This window comes from Amblyraja radiata, chromosome 7, assembly GCF_010909765.2.
Source record: "Amblyraja radiata isolate CabotCenter1 chromosome 7, sAmbRad1.1.pri, whole genome shotgun sequence".
Taxonomy (NCBI): Eukaryota; Metazoa; Chordata; class Chondrichthyes; order Rajiformes; family Rajidae; genus Amblyraja; species Amblyraja radiata.
The window spans coordinates 63,878,291-63,892,973 of record NC_045962.1 but is presented as its reverse complement, the minus strand read 5'-3'; the positions used below and the strand labels follow the sequence as shown (position 1 = coordinate 63,892,973).

At 44.5% G+C, this 14,683-nt stretch overlaps 1 protein-coding gene across 3 annotated transcripts in view; it reads left to right on the top strand.

Moving 5' to 3' along the window:
• LOC116975511 (von Willebrand factor D and EGF domain-containing protein-like) overlaps nt 1-14,683 on the top strand; it is a 244,904-nt gene that overhangs the window by 106,766 nt on the left and 123,455 nt on the right. For all 3 annotated transcript variants that reach the window (XR_004412640.1, XM_033024697.1, XM_033024696.1), the window contains exon 13: nt 4,023-4,159. Coding sequence is in view for 2 of the 3 variants with exons in the window: in XM_033024697.1 (XP_032880588.1) it covers nt 4,023-4,159 (137 nt within the window). In the remaining variant the exon portion in view is untranslated. The remainder of the gene's footprint in view (nt 1-4,022; nt 4,160-14,683) is intronic.

The window sequence follows — 14,683 nt, the reverse complement described above, 5'->3', positions numbered from 1 at the left end:
AACATTTCACTTCTGGCACTCAGGCCAAACCCATGAGTTACTCACGAGTCACTACGGTAAACTCACGGGCTACTACGTTCTTACAACGAGTTTAAATGTTTCAAATTTTAACTTCAAGAGTAAATTTGACTCGTGGAAATTTTTCATCATGTTGAAAGTTTTTCAAGAGTTAACAAATTTCCCGGGAACCTGCCGTTAGCGCTACGAGTCGCTAAGTTGCGTCCACGAGTTCCGCGTTCCTGCTACGTTAATTGTACGTGATTTATTTTAAACTCGGGGTCACTCGTGGGTCGACTCGCACCATGAGACAGGGATTTAACGTCATTTCTAATGTTGCTGAATTGCAGAATCAATTTGTAACATTTCAACGGCTAGATTACAAGCCTTTTTATAATTACAAAACACCTGATTAAGAAGGTTTGTACTAAAGGATGAACAACAGCCTGACATACATGATCTTATTGTCCAAGCGGTCCAGTGCAGAATTGGGAACCACAGGGACTGCATACTTAAACTAAACCTCATCCAACGAATGCTTGCTGTGGGTGTGATTTGTGATGCCTCCTCCTGAATGTGCTTGTAGCATTCAGCCATTGCCAATCAAGTTGTTAAATTAATTAGGACTTCAGCCAGGGGTTTCAATTTTAATAGTGGTTTGCACCACTCTGTAACCAGTCGGTGTTTCTTAGAGCCTACCCTGGACTTCTTCAAGGGGAGGTAGAACTGGTGCAAGTAAGGGCAAAAGTAACTTGATTCAACAAGCATAACTCAAAACCTGAGAGATTGGGCTCCATATTTCTCGGTAGGGGGCGCTGCACTGGCAGCAGCCTGTCGGCAGCGTGTCCGTCTTTTTTCAATTTTTTTTTATTTTTTTAGTATGTTTAAAAGTCTGTGTTTAATGTTTCTTTGTGTGTTATGTGTGGGGGGTGGTGTGGGGGGGTAAGGGGGAAACCGTTTTGGCCGCCTCTTCCATGGAGAGGCGACTTTTTCAGGTCGCCTCCCCCGTGGCCTAACAGCAGGATCAGCGCGGACTTTCCCGGAGACGCGCCCGGAGCTTCAGCGGCGGGCGCAGCGTGGACTCTCGGCGCGGAGCGGGTGAGACCTCGCTGGAGGGGAGCGCTCCGTTACGCTGGCCCGCGGCAGCCGGCAGCCTGAAGCCGCGGTCTGCAGAACTCCAGCTGGTGCGGCGTCTACAGCCCGGGATCTCACGTTGGGGACCCGGGTGGAAGAAGAAGCTTCCACCGCCGGCCCGCGGCCGTCTTCTACCGCAGGCGCGGTATGGACTTACCATCACCCCTGGAGGGGAGCTTCGACCGCCGGCCCTGCAGACTGCGGTGCTTCCGGCTGCGGCACGGCAGGTACTTTAAAACTTTGACCGCCGGCCTGCGGCCTACACCAGCCTGAAGCCGCGGTCTCTGGTTGGGAAGAGCCAATCCTGGACTCACCTTGACTTTGACTTTGTCCCTTACCATCTGGACGCCCGCAGCAACGGCTGTGGAGGGTGGAGGTCCCGACCACGGGGGAAAATGGAGGAGGACTGGCCAAGCTCTGTGCCTTCCACCACAGTGATGAATGCTGTGGTGGATGTTTGTGTAAATTTTTTATTGTGGTTGTATTCTTTATTACTGTACCGCTGCTGGCAACCCAAATACCACCGACCTTGGTTGTGTGGCAATTAAATTATATCAATTATATCAATATTTATTTTATGGGGCACAAACTCTTCAAAGGGGTGGCATGGTGGCACAGCAGTAGAGTTGCTGCCTTACAGCACCAGAGACCCGGGTTTGATCCTGACTATGGGTGCTGTCTGTACAAAGTTTGTACATTCTTCCCATGACCAATTGGGTGTTCTCTGGGTGCTCCGGTTTCCACCCATAAAGAAGTACAGAATTTGTAGGTTAATTGGCTTCAGAAAAAATGTAAATTGTCCCTAGTGTGTAAGAGAGCTTTGGGGTATGGGGTGATCGTTGGTTAGCACGGACACGGTGGGCCGAAGGGCCTTTTTCGACACTGTACCTCTAAACTAAACTAAAACTAAGGAGTTAGTAAAGAAGTATGACTTATCTCAGAAGGACCACAGAAATAAATTGCATGGGCAATGAGGAGTAAGTCAGGAAGTGAATGCCTGCAGCCAAGAGTGATATAATTTGGGTGTTTGTCTCCAGTAAATGCACCGTGACTCTCTTTACCTTATTTTTTGGATATTTCAGCTTTTTTTGCTGCCCGATATGTTCAAGCATAATAATGTAAGGTTGGCACACACAATTAAACATTGTTATTTGACATGTTAATTTACACAGACAAATTGTGTTCAGCTGTTAATAATATTGTGCTTTTATTACACTCTTCCCTTACTGGCGAAGGATTTAGTATTTAGTTGCTAACATGCAATGGATTTGAACTGTATCCTTTGATTCGTGCACCTCTGGTGGAGGCTTCTCCTTAAAGCAGTGGCCATTTCTCATAATTTTATGTGTGTGGTCCCAGCAAGAGCTCTTTTAATTTTTCATCCATTGTGTCTCCACATATAGCAACAGAAAATGCTCTCTCTAAATTTTGATGAGGGATAACTCCTGTCAGAGGATTGCTTACAGCGGTGGCTAACATGGAGTAGTGAATGGCTGCATTTGGCAGAGTTTACAAAACTGCACCTATTTAATGAGATTCTATATCCCAAGAATAGAGCGGATTGCCCTCATCACTTAGAATAGAATATCAGAGCACAGCTTGGGGTTACTCAAATGTTTAATTTGTGTTATTTCTTATTCTGTGTTTTTATTTATTTTCTGATTGTGCACAGTTTCAGCAGTATTACAGTAATTGTCAAGGTTTTCAATGAGTTGGTTGCGGGAATATTTACACCATAAATTGGGTGATATTCAAGGTTTCAAGGACAGTTTATTGTCACATGTATCAATTAAGGTACAGTGAAATTCGAATTACCATACAGCCATATAAAAAAAAAAGCAATAAGACACGTAACTACATAAAAGTTAACATAAACATCCACCACAGCGGATTCCACAAGTTCCTCACTGATGTAAAGCAATAAGGTCAAATCTCCATCCTCTTTATTCTCCCGTGGTCGGGGCAGTTGAACCATCTGCAGTCGAGACAATCGAATCTCCCGCAGCCGGAGGTTGAAGCCCCCGCGTCGGGGCGATCGAAACTCCCGCATTGGGGCGATCGAAACTCACGCGTCGGGGCGTTCGAAACTCCTGCTGCTTGGAGTCCCCGATGTCAGTCTCTAACCAGATGCCGCGAGCTCCGTGATGTTAAAGTTCGCAGGCTTCCACGGTTGGAGCCCCAAAGACGACCCCCGACAGGGATCGTGAGCTCTGTGATGGTAAGTCCGCAGGCTCCCGCGATGGAGCTCCCGGGCGATCTCCAACAAAAACCAGCAACTCCTCGATGTATGTCGCGGTGTGGACGGCGTGATGATACGGAAAAAAATTGCATCTCCGTTGAGGTAAGCGATTAGAAAAAGTTTCGCCCAACTACACACCCCCACCCCCCACTTAAAACAAGCTAAAGAACACTAAAAAACATACATTTAGCACATACAAAACAGACACAAAGAAGGAAAGGACTGTTGGCGAGGCAGCTATTGCTGGCGCCACCCGGTGGCGTGTTGTTATAGATATTGTTAGAGATTCAATAATTTATACATGATTGGCAAGAGTTGGCTTTCCAGTAAATATGAAATAAACTTCCCTATAATGTCTTGCATTTGCTTGAATGCCTTCATTGTCTTTCATTGGCTTTCTTCCTTCTGTGGTCGAAATATAAATCTTTTTGAGAATTGTGAGTGTCAGGTATGTTTAGTTCTAATGAGTTAAAAATATAAGTAATTAAAACTAAGTAATGTTTTTTCTTATTATAAAAGAAGGAAACATCTGTGTTTGCATTGAAATTAGCCATATTTTTAAAGAGCCAAAGCTGTTTGCAGTTAAAATGTTTTTTCAGCATGTTTACTTAGTGCAGTTCAAATTTATTGTGGATGCTTTTCCATTTTTAAGCTCGGCCTCCTGAGATTACTGATATGGAGAATAATGGCCTCTGTGATATTCGAATCTACGAATGCAATAGTATCCGAGTATTTGGCCTGGGCTTCAGGGACTCTCCGCATCTCCGGTGTGAAGTTATCAGCTTGGCGGTAAGGATTTTCTGGTATAGTGATTTGAAATAATGTGTCCCTTTAGACTGCTTTCATCTTTGAATCAAATAAAACTAAACAAAATTATACAGTGACATACTTGCACTTACTGACATGGACTGTACATTTAATGGTCAAGCTATGACAAGCACTGTTAAAAATAAAACCATTCCATTGTAAAACATCTATTAGTAAAATTGTGATGTATATTTAAGAAAGGAACAATGGCTTTATTTCTGCAGAACAAAATTATGAGATAGTAGCTGATAAGATATATATTCCCAAGAATATTTGAGTGATTGACTGCATTTGACTGGACTCTTGCCTGGGAGAGGGGGTTGGAGGAGGGAAGAAGGCAGTTGGAGGAGGGAAGAGGGCGGTTGGAGGAGGGAAGAGGGGGGTTGGAGGAGGGGACGGGAGGTTGGAGGAGGGGGTTGAAGGAGAGGAGGGGGGTTGGAGGAGAGAAAAGGGGGGTTGGAGGAGGGGAGAAAGGGACTGGAGGAGGGGAGTTGAAGGAGGGGAGTGGGGCAGAGGGGGGGAGGGGGAGGGAGAGGGGAGGGGGAGAGAGGGGGAGGGAGAGGGAGGGGAGGGGGGGGGGGGGGCAGAGGGAGGAGGGGGGCAGAGGGGGGAAGGTGGAGAGAGAGGAGGGGGAGATGGGGAAGGGGAGAGAGTGGGAAAGTGAGGCAGGGGAAGGGGAGGGAGGGGAGAGGATGAGAGGGTCCCATCCATTCAACGCGGGTGGGGGGGGGAGAAGTTGCGGCATGACACACAGACTAACACACACACACTAACCACCCCCCAACACATACACACTAACGCCCCCCCCCCCCAAACACACACACTAACCACCCCCAACACACACACACTAACCACCCAACACACACACTAACCCCCCAACACACACACACTAACCACCCCCCACACACAAACACTTACCACTCAACACACACACACTAACCACCACCCCCCCCCCCACACTAACCCCCCCCCCCCCACACACACACTAACCACCCCACCCCCTTGATATTATTTTACTATTATTCATTGGCTCCTTTTACCCCATCCCCACCCTATCTTGAGGGGCAAACAGAGTGGGGCGGAGAGGGGGGGAGGAAGATGAGGGGAGAGAGGGGGGAGGGAGATGAGGGGAGAGAGTGGGGTGGAGGGAAGGGGGGAGATGGGATGGAGAGGGGGTGGAGAAGCAGGGGAGGGGGAAGAGAGGGGGAGATGGAGAGGGGGAAATGGAGAGGGGGGGTGGATGGGGGGAGATGGACAGGAGGGTGGAGGGGGAGGAGGGGAGAGGGGAATGGACACACACACACTAACCACTCTCCCTAAACACACACATTAACCAACCCCCCCCCCCCCCTCTGGGAAGAGAGGGGAAGGAGAGATGAATGGGGGGAGAGAGTGGGGAGGGGGGGAGCGGGGGAGAGTGGGGAGGGGGGTAGGGGGGAGTGGGAAGGGGGGGAGTGGGAATGGGGGGGAGTGTGGGGAGGGGAGGAAGGGGAGGAAGGAGAGGAGGAGGGAGAGGAGGGGAGGGGGTTGGGAGAGAGGGGGAATAGTGGGGAGGGAGGTAGGGGGAAGGGGTAGGGGTAGGATGAGGGAGGGGAGGAGAGAGGGGGGAGGGGGAGAGAGGGAAGGGGAGAGAGGGGAGGAGGGGAGGGGGAGAGAGGGGAGGGGTGAGAGGGTAGGGGAGAGTGGGAGAGGGAGAGAGTGGGAGAGGGAGAGAGGCGAGGGGGAGAGAGTAGGGAGGGGAAGAGGGGGAAGGGGAGGGGTGGAGAGAGGGGGATGGGGAGGGTGAGGAGAGTGGTGAGGGGAGGGGCAGATAGAGATGGAGGGGCAGATAGAGATGGACGGGCAGATAGAGAGGGAGGATGGTAGAGAGGGAGGATGGTAGAGAGGGAGGATGGTAGAGGGGGGAGGGGTTGATAGGGAGGGGGGAAGGACAACTTGCTCTATTTGATCTTATTTGATTGTGCACGCCAGACCACGTGAAGGTTGCAATATCCCACCCCTGTTCCATTGTGATGTCATATGTAAATGAGATCCATTGTGACTCATGCAGCAGTTTGAATTTAAAATATGTTGTTTTTTTTACTAAAAAAGCAGGGAAATTAAGAACCAAATTTCTAATTTTCAAAACAAATTGTGGAGGAGGAAAAACTCTACAGGAGTTTATTAAAAATTCTCCATTACAGCAAAGGGTGGAGGAGTGGATCCACAAACGCTTTAAATGAATATTCGCGAAATAAAATCCGTACAAACAAGAGTTTTAATAGTTACTAGACTAAGTGGGTCCCAGCATCACATGGGAGGGCTGGTCCCCCAACGCAATATTCCACCTCTCCACCAAATCCAAACCCAGTGGGGGGGGGTTTCTGGATTGCTAGTATGGGTGTTGTGGGCTGAAGGGACTGGTTTCCAGAGGTCTAGTATGGACAATGTGGGCCGATGGATTCTTGGGCTGGCGGCTCAGTCACTCAAGCCTGTTGTGCTGGCAGCTCACTCACTCACGGCTGGTGGGCTGGCAGTTGACATGTGTATTCCTTGAAATTCCATTTCAAGCCGGGTGCAAGGCCACCAAATTCAAGTGCAGTTTCTTACCACTTCAAGCAGGGTGCAAGGCCACCAAATTCAAGTCCAGTTTCACACCATTTCAAGCTGGGTGCAAGGCCACTAAAGACAGTGAGTCGTGACCTCTCCCTCCTCAATCTTGGAGAGACTGAGCCATGCCCACACTTCTGGGTTTTATAGTCCCTTCTCCCCTCTCACCAGAAGGGACGTGGCCTTCATGGCATGATTGACAGGAGAGAGAATCTCAACATATTTTAAAGCACTAATACTCTTTTATTTTCATCGATGGGAAAAATCCACGGCACCTGATGAGCGGAGGGGGGCTCTGAGTAAGATGGCCAAAAATCACAGCCATACGTGGTAGCGTTTTTTAGTAAAATCAATATAAAGCACAGGAAGTGGTCAAGATTAGACTTTTAATTAAAAAGAAAGCAAGGCAACTTTAATTAGGCAAGGCAACTTTAATTAGGCAAGGCATCTTTAATCAGGCAGGGCAACTTTAATTAGGCAAGGCATCTTTAATCAGGCAGGGCAACTTTAATTAGACAAGGCAACTTTAATTAGGCAAGGCAACATTAATTAGGCAACACAGCTTTAACATTTCCAATCCAAAGGCAACACAGCTTTAGCATTTCCAAACCAAAGACAACACAGCTTTAGCATTTCCAAACCAAAGGCAACACATCTTTAGCATTTCCAAACTATATTTTCATACCACATTAAGGGCACTGACTGGTCAGTAAAACCACTCACAGTTTAGTAGACACGTGTTCAGTGTTATTCACAGCTCAGACTGAGAGATGTGACCCTCTCGCTCACCCATCTTGCAGAGACTGACAGGGCACTCAACACTTTTGGGTTTTATAGTCCCTCCGGAAGGGGTGTGGCCTTCTGGAGAGAGAATCTCAACATGTTTTAAACATTAATAACTCTTTTATTTTACATCGATGGGAAAAAATCCTCTTGTCCTGCGCAGCGGAGGGGGACTATGAATAAGATGGCCAAAAATCACAGCCGTAAGTGGCAGCGTTTTTTTCTAAAATCAATATACGGAACAACAGGAAGTGGTCATGGTCAGAATTTTAGTTATATAGATAAGATGTACAGAGTACGTTTTTCACACAGAGATTGGTGGGTGCCAGGAACATGCTGCCAGAGGTGTTGGAGGAGGCAGATACGATAGTGGCATTTAAAATAATTTAGATATGCACATTGATATGCAGGGAATGGAGGGATATGAATCATGTGAAAGCAGAGGAGATCAATTTGGCTAGGCATTGTGTTTGGCACGGGCATTGCAGGCCTGTTTCTTTGTTGTATTATTATATAATACTAGACCAAGTGCAGACCCGTTGGGTCTGCTCCCCCAACGCAGCCGTTCCCTACCCGTAGCCCCCACGGGAGACGTGGTCCTCCAACTCAAGCGGCCCAGGAATCAGCAGTGCGGCTGTTTTTTAATGGCGTCTTTGAGGCGAGATGCGGGCGCCAGCAGCCGTTATGGTTGCTGGCCAGCAGGAGGCGACAAAATGAGTGAGTGGGGGGGAGAAGGATTTTATTAAAAATGTGTACATAAACACGACGAAATTTAATGAGGAGTGGATACTTTGAATGAAAAGTGAAATCTCTACCGAAATGGAAAAAAACTCGGCGTTTCTGGGTCTGACGTTGGCGTAGCAACGAATCAAAGGCTGGCAACCACAAGTCAGGCAGAAACACAGCCAGCCAGCAGTAAGCCAGCCAGCAGCCACAGAGTTTTAATATTATATTGATATAGATATAGATAGAGCCAAAAACTGTGATAAAGTTCCACGGTAGTGAATGGGAACATGAAATATTGAGAAATGTGTTTGTAGTAAGACTGGGCAATGCATTGTGATAAGAGGGGAAGACAAGACATTCTTCAAGAGGCATGGAATTGCATTGCTGATTGCTTGGGTGTCTGTTTGAACTTGAAGCTAATTTGTGGTTCTGATACAGTTGCTACACACTGAGGCAAATAGCAGAGAGGTTGCGCCACCAGCAAAACATCCCATGTTAAAGGTAGTACATTTACAACAGACAGCCTTGTCTGATATAACAGTAGATTGTGTTTTATCACAGGGGTACATTCAGGGATTAAAGAGTCATAGTTAATACATTCATAAGTTATAGGTGAATAATTAGGCCAGTCTACTCCATGATTCAATAATGACTGATCTATCTTTTCCTCAACCCCATTCTCCTGCCTTCTCCCCATAACCTTATTAATCAAGAACCTGCCAATCTCAACTTTAAACATACTTCAATGACTTGGCTTTCACAGCCATTTGTGGCAATGAATTCTACAGATTCACCACACTAACTAAAAGAATGCCGCCTCCTTTCTAAAGGTACGTCCTTTTAATCTGAGGCTATGCCATTTGGTGTTAGACACTCCCACTAGCGGAAACATCCTCTCCACATCCACCCTATCCAGGCCTTTCACTATTCGGTATATTTCAATGAGATCGACCTTCTAAATTAGAGGCCCAGAGATGTCAAATGCTCATCATATGTTAATAACAATTATAAACACCGCAGTTTGGACGATTCTGTTATTTGTCCGCTAAGACACTAAGCGACGCAGAGCAGAAAATTGCCAAGTTTGTTCCTATTCTGTGCACGTTGACTTCAGTTAGTACTGCCATTTGTCAGTGTCCCTATGCGGTGTGCCTGTTCACGATAGTTATCAAGCAATGACTCCATGAACACATAACTAATCTCAGATGTTCAAGAAACACTCAAGTCTCCCCATGTAGATAATTGGTGCCTTGACAAGCTGCATGAGGATAGAGGGCAAGGAATCAGTGTCAATGGGAAAAAAGAAAAGGGACAGTGATGGAAATTCTTGAAAAACATTCACAAAGAGATGACGGGAATGTTTGATTTCTGCAATTTCAAAAATACCTGGAGAAGAAAGTTGACAACGTTGTACTAACACCATATAGGCCACCCTTCTAAAGATGACTGCATTGTGGAAGAATTGACCTTTAGGTGATCATGTAGGAAGATATTCTCACCTTGTTGAACATAAAACTGAAAATATTTCTGATATTTTATTTTAAATTATGTTGACCAATTTATATATTTTTATTTTTGTTGTTGTAATACTTACAGATAATGATACATGTGAATAATGATTTGTTACGACAGGTGATTTATTATTACTTTGATTCGCTAGGGAAACAGGATTTTCACAGCATCAAGGTTACTAGATGGAATTGCAGAATTCTGGCAGCAAATCAATACAGAAATTCATGGGATCTATCGGGAAGTTGAGACCGCTAATTAACTTGTCCCAGTCAAAGAAAATAAAGCATGGTTATTTATCCTTACAATCCATGCAGAATCTCATTTATACCAGACATTGATGCCCAATATATAGTAGTAGTCGGGTACAAGATAGAAACATAGAAACATAGAAAATAGGTGCAGGAAGAAGCCATTCGGCCCTTCGAGCCAGCACCGCCATTCATTGTGATCATGGCTGATCGTCCTCTATCAATAACCCGTGCCTGCCTTCTCCCCATATCCCTTGACTCCACTAGCCCCAAGAGCTCGATCTAACTCTCTCTTAAATCCATCCAGTGATTTGGCCCCCACTGCTCTCTGTGGCAGGGAATTCCATAAATTCACAACTCTCTGGGTGAAAAAGTATTTTCTCACCTCAGTCTTAAATGTCCTCCCCTTTATTCTAAGACTGTGGCCCCTGGTTCTGGACTCGCCCAACATTGGGAACATTTTTCCTGCATCTAGCTTGTCCAGTCCTTTTATAATTTTATATGTTTCTATAAGAACCCCCCTCATCCTTCTAAACTCCAGTGAATACAAGCCTAGTCTTTTCAATCTTTCCTCATATGACAGTCCCACCATCCCAGGGATCAATCTCGTGAACCTACGCTGCACTGCCTCAATCACAAGGATGTCCTTCCTCAAATTAGGAGACCAAAACTGTACACAATACTCCAGATGTGGTCTCACCAGAGCCAGATGTGGTCTCACAGAAGGTAGTTGAGGCCAGTTCATTGGCTATATTTAAGAGAGAGTTAGATGTGGCCCTTGTGGCTAAAGGGATCAGGGGGAATGGAGAGAAGGCAGGTACAGGATACTGAGTTGGATGATCAGCCATGATCATATTGAATGGTGGTGCAGGCTCGAAGGGCCGAATGGTCTACTCCTGCACCTATTTTCTATGTTTCTATGATTCTATACAACTGCAGAAGAACCTATACTGAAATACTCTTGTTATGAAGGCCAACATTCCATTAGCTTTCTTCACTGCCTGTTGTACCTGTAAGCCAACTTTCAGTGACCGGTGTACAAGGACACCCAGGTCTCGCTGCACCTCCCCCTTACCTAACCTAACCCCATTGAGATAATAATCTGCCCCCTTGTTTTTGCCACCAAAGTGGATAACCTCCCATTTATCTATATTATATTGCATCTGCCACGCATCTACCCACTCACTCAACCTGTCCAGGTCACCCTGCAACCTCCTAACATCCTCTTCACAGTTCACACTTCCACCCAGCGTTGTGTCATCCGCAAACTTGCTAGTGTTGCTCCTAATTCCCTCTTCCAAATCATTAATATAAATGGTATACAGTTGCGGCCCCAACACCGAGCCTTGCGGCACTCCACTCGCCACTGCCTGCAATTCTGAAAAGTACCCGTTCACTCCTACTCTTTGCTTCCGGTCTGCCACCCAATTTTCTATCCATGTCAACACCATACCCCCAATACCATGTGCTCTAATTTTAGTCACCAGTCTCCCATGCGGGACCATATCAAAGGCTTTCTGAAAGTCTAGATACACTACATCCACTGGCACCCCTTCATCCATTTTACTTGTCACAACCTCAAAAAATTCCAGAAGATTAGTCAAGCATGATTTACCTTTCATAAATCCATGTTGACTTGGACTAATCCTTTTACTGCTATCCAAATGCCCCTAAGTGTTTTTAAAATACTTTTTAGTTTAAACATTCACAGTACCCTCCATAATGTTCGGGACAAAGGCCCATCATTTATTTATTTGCCTCTGTACTCCACAATTTGAGATTTGCAATAGAAAAAATCACATGTGGTTAAAGTTCGCATTGTCAGATTTTAATAATGGCCATTTTTACACATATTAGTTTCACCATGCAGAAATTACAGCAATGTTTCTACATAGTCTCCCCATTTCAGGGCACCATAATTTTTGGGACACAGCAATATCATGTAAATGAAAGTAGTCATGATTAGTATTTTGTTGCATAACCTTTGCATGCAATGACTGCTTTAAGTCTGCGATTCATGGACATCATCAGTTACTGGGTGGCTTCTCTGTTGATGCTCTGCCAGGCCTGTATTGCAGCCATCGTTAGCTTATATTTGTTTTGATGGGCTAATCCCCATCAGTTTTCTCTTCAGCATATAAAAGGCATGCTCAATTGGGTTCAGTTCAGGTGATTGATTTGGCCATTCAAGAATTGACCATTTTTTTGTTTTTAAAAACTCCTTTGTTGCTTTAGCAGTATGTTGGGATCATCGTCTTGCTGTAGAATGAACCGCCGGCCAATGAGTTTTGAAGCATTTGTTTATGCTTAGCCCCTGGAACCCTTGCACTACCATCAGCAGTTGTATCATCAATGAAGATAAGCGAGCCAGTACCTTCAGCAGCCATAACACCCCCACCACTGTGTTTCACAGATGAGGTGGTATGCTTTTGATCTTGGGCAGTTCCTTCTCTCCCCCATACTTTGCTCTTGGCATCACTCTGATATAAGTTAATCTTCATCTCATCTGTCCAGAAGACCTTTTTTCCCAGAACTGTGGTTGTTCTTTTAAGTAATTCTTGGCAAACTGTAATTTGGCAACTGTAATTTGGTATCTTGGCAATTCTTGGCCATCCTATTTTTGTGGCTAACCAGTGGTTTGCATCTTGCAGTGTAGCCTCTGTATTTCTGTCTTCTGCAGACAGTGGTCATTGACAAATCCACACCTGAAGAGTGCATCGGACAGGTGTTTGAGGATTTTTCTTTATTATAGAGAGAATTCTTCTGTCATCAGCTCTGGAGGTCTTCCTTGGCCAGCCAGTCCCTTTGCGATTAGTAAGCTCACCAGCGCTCTCTTTCATCTTAATGATGTTCCTAACAGTTGATTTTGGTAAGCCTAAGGTTTGGTTGATATCTCTAACAGTTTTAAGCATGTTTCTCAGTCTTGTACTAGCTTCTTTGACTTTCATTGGCACAACTTTAGTCCTCATGTTGATAAACAGCAATAAAAGTTTCCAAAGGTAATGGAAAGACTGGAGGAAAGACTAGGTGCTGACCGCTCTCTTATACCTGTATTAAGGAGGCATTTAAATACACCTGAGCAATTACAAACACCTGTGAAGCCATGTGTCTCAAACATTATGGTGCCCGGAAATGGTGGGACTATGTATAAACACAGCTGTAATTTCAACATGGTGAAACCAAAATGTATAATGTTGCCCATTAATAAAACCTGACAATGTGCACTTTAACCACATGATATTTTTTTATTACAAATCTCAAATTGTGGAGTACAGAGACAAATAAATAAATGATGGGTCTTTGTCTCAAACATTATGGAGGGCACTGTTAATATATTGATAATATGTTTTATTTTTGAAAAAATGCATTCTATTGAATGGAATGAAAGGCTTCTTGTACTTGGGCAGCAAACCCTTGTTTTGTATCATAGCATGATTTTCCAAAGGTTGCTGTTATTCATTGCAGTCAGAATTATCAGGAAATTCAAACTTTTTATGTAAAGTGGGATTATCACATTAGTGTATTTGGCATTAAATCTGCTCTCATCTTTCTCCGCCCTCCGCCCTCATCTCCTGGGCAACATTGATCCCTGAACTTACAGTAATTGCTCCATATTATGTCCTTGGATAACAATGTAATTCAGTAAGATTTTGGTTGATCATTTATGTCAATGCTAACCTCCAGAATTAAATCCCATTTGGCTGATACCCTTAATAACTAAAAATCTTTGTTAGATTGTACTTTTTAACACCCTTGACTGGAATTCCTTCCCAAAACTTCTCTACCTTGCTACCATTCTTGACGCTGCTTGAAATCAAGTTTTGTCTTTGTCTCAAACAAAGTTTGTATGCCCGAAGCTTGCATTTATGTTGAAGAAAACATTCTTGTGAATTGCCTTGCGACACCTTTTGCTATGTTATAAATGATATGCAATGCAAATTGTTTTGGTTACCTCTCAACAACCATCAAAAACAGAATATTTCATAATTGCCTCATGCTCTTTGTAGCATCTTGCTCTGGGCAAATTAATTGGCATGCTCCATCTGTTATATTAGTGATTGGACTTCAAAGTGCTGTATGGGTTATTAGGCACTGAAGCTTTTTATGTACATGAAAGGACTGGATGAATACAATCTGTTTGTTTTTTTCTTTGGTGACTTGCACCCATAATTTGGACATTGGTTAAAAGTCTACCTGACCGGAAACTTTAATTTTAACACCTTCATAAATAGCTTGTCAGTAAATACATTAGTAATGCACTGAGCAAAATATTATTATGATGGAAAGTTGAAAGATTGCTGTAAACAGACCATGGAGATGGGCAGATTACATATTTAATTTAAAAATGTATATCTTAATGGGAGTCAGGGTTATTTTAGTATTGCATTAGGAAAATATTTTTTTTACTGAGTCCCAAGTATTCTTTCTGGATCTTTTTTAGATGTCCAATACCAAACATACCAAATGACTAATTAGAATAGCATTCATTACAGAAGTTGGATACACAAGGGTCTGTGCTGGAATTTTGAAGAAAACACAGAGAACTTAAAGGGCCAGGTAGATCTAAGGAGAGAACAGACAGGTGATGTTTCAAAGAACTGCAGATGCTGGTTTAAATTGAAGGTAGACACAAAATGCTGGAGTAACT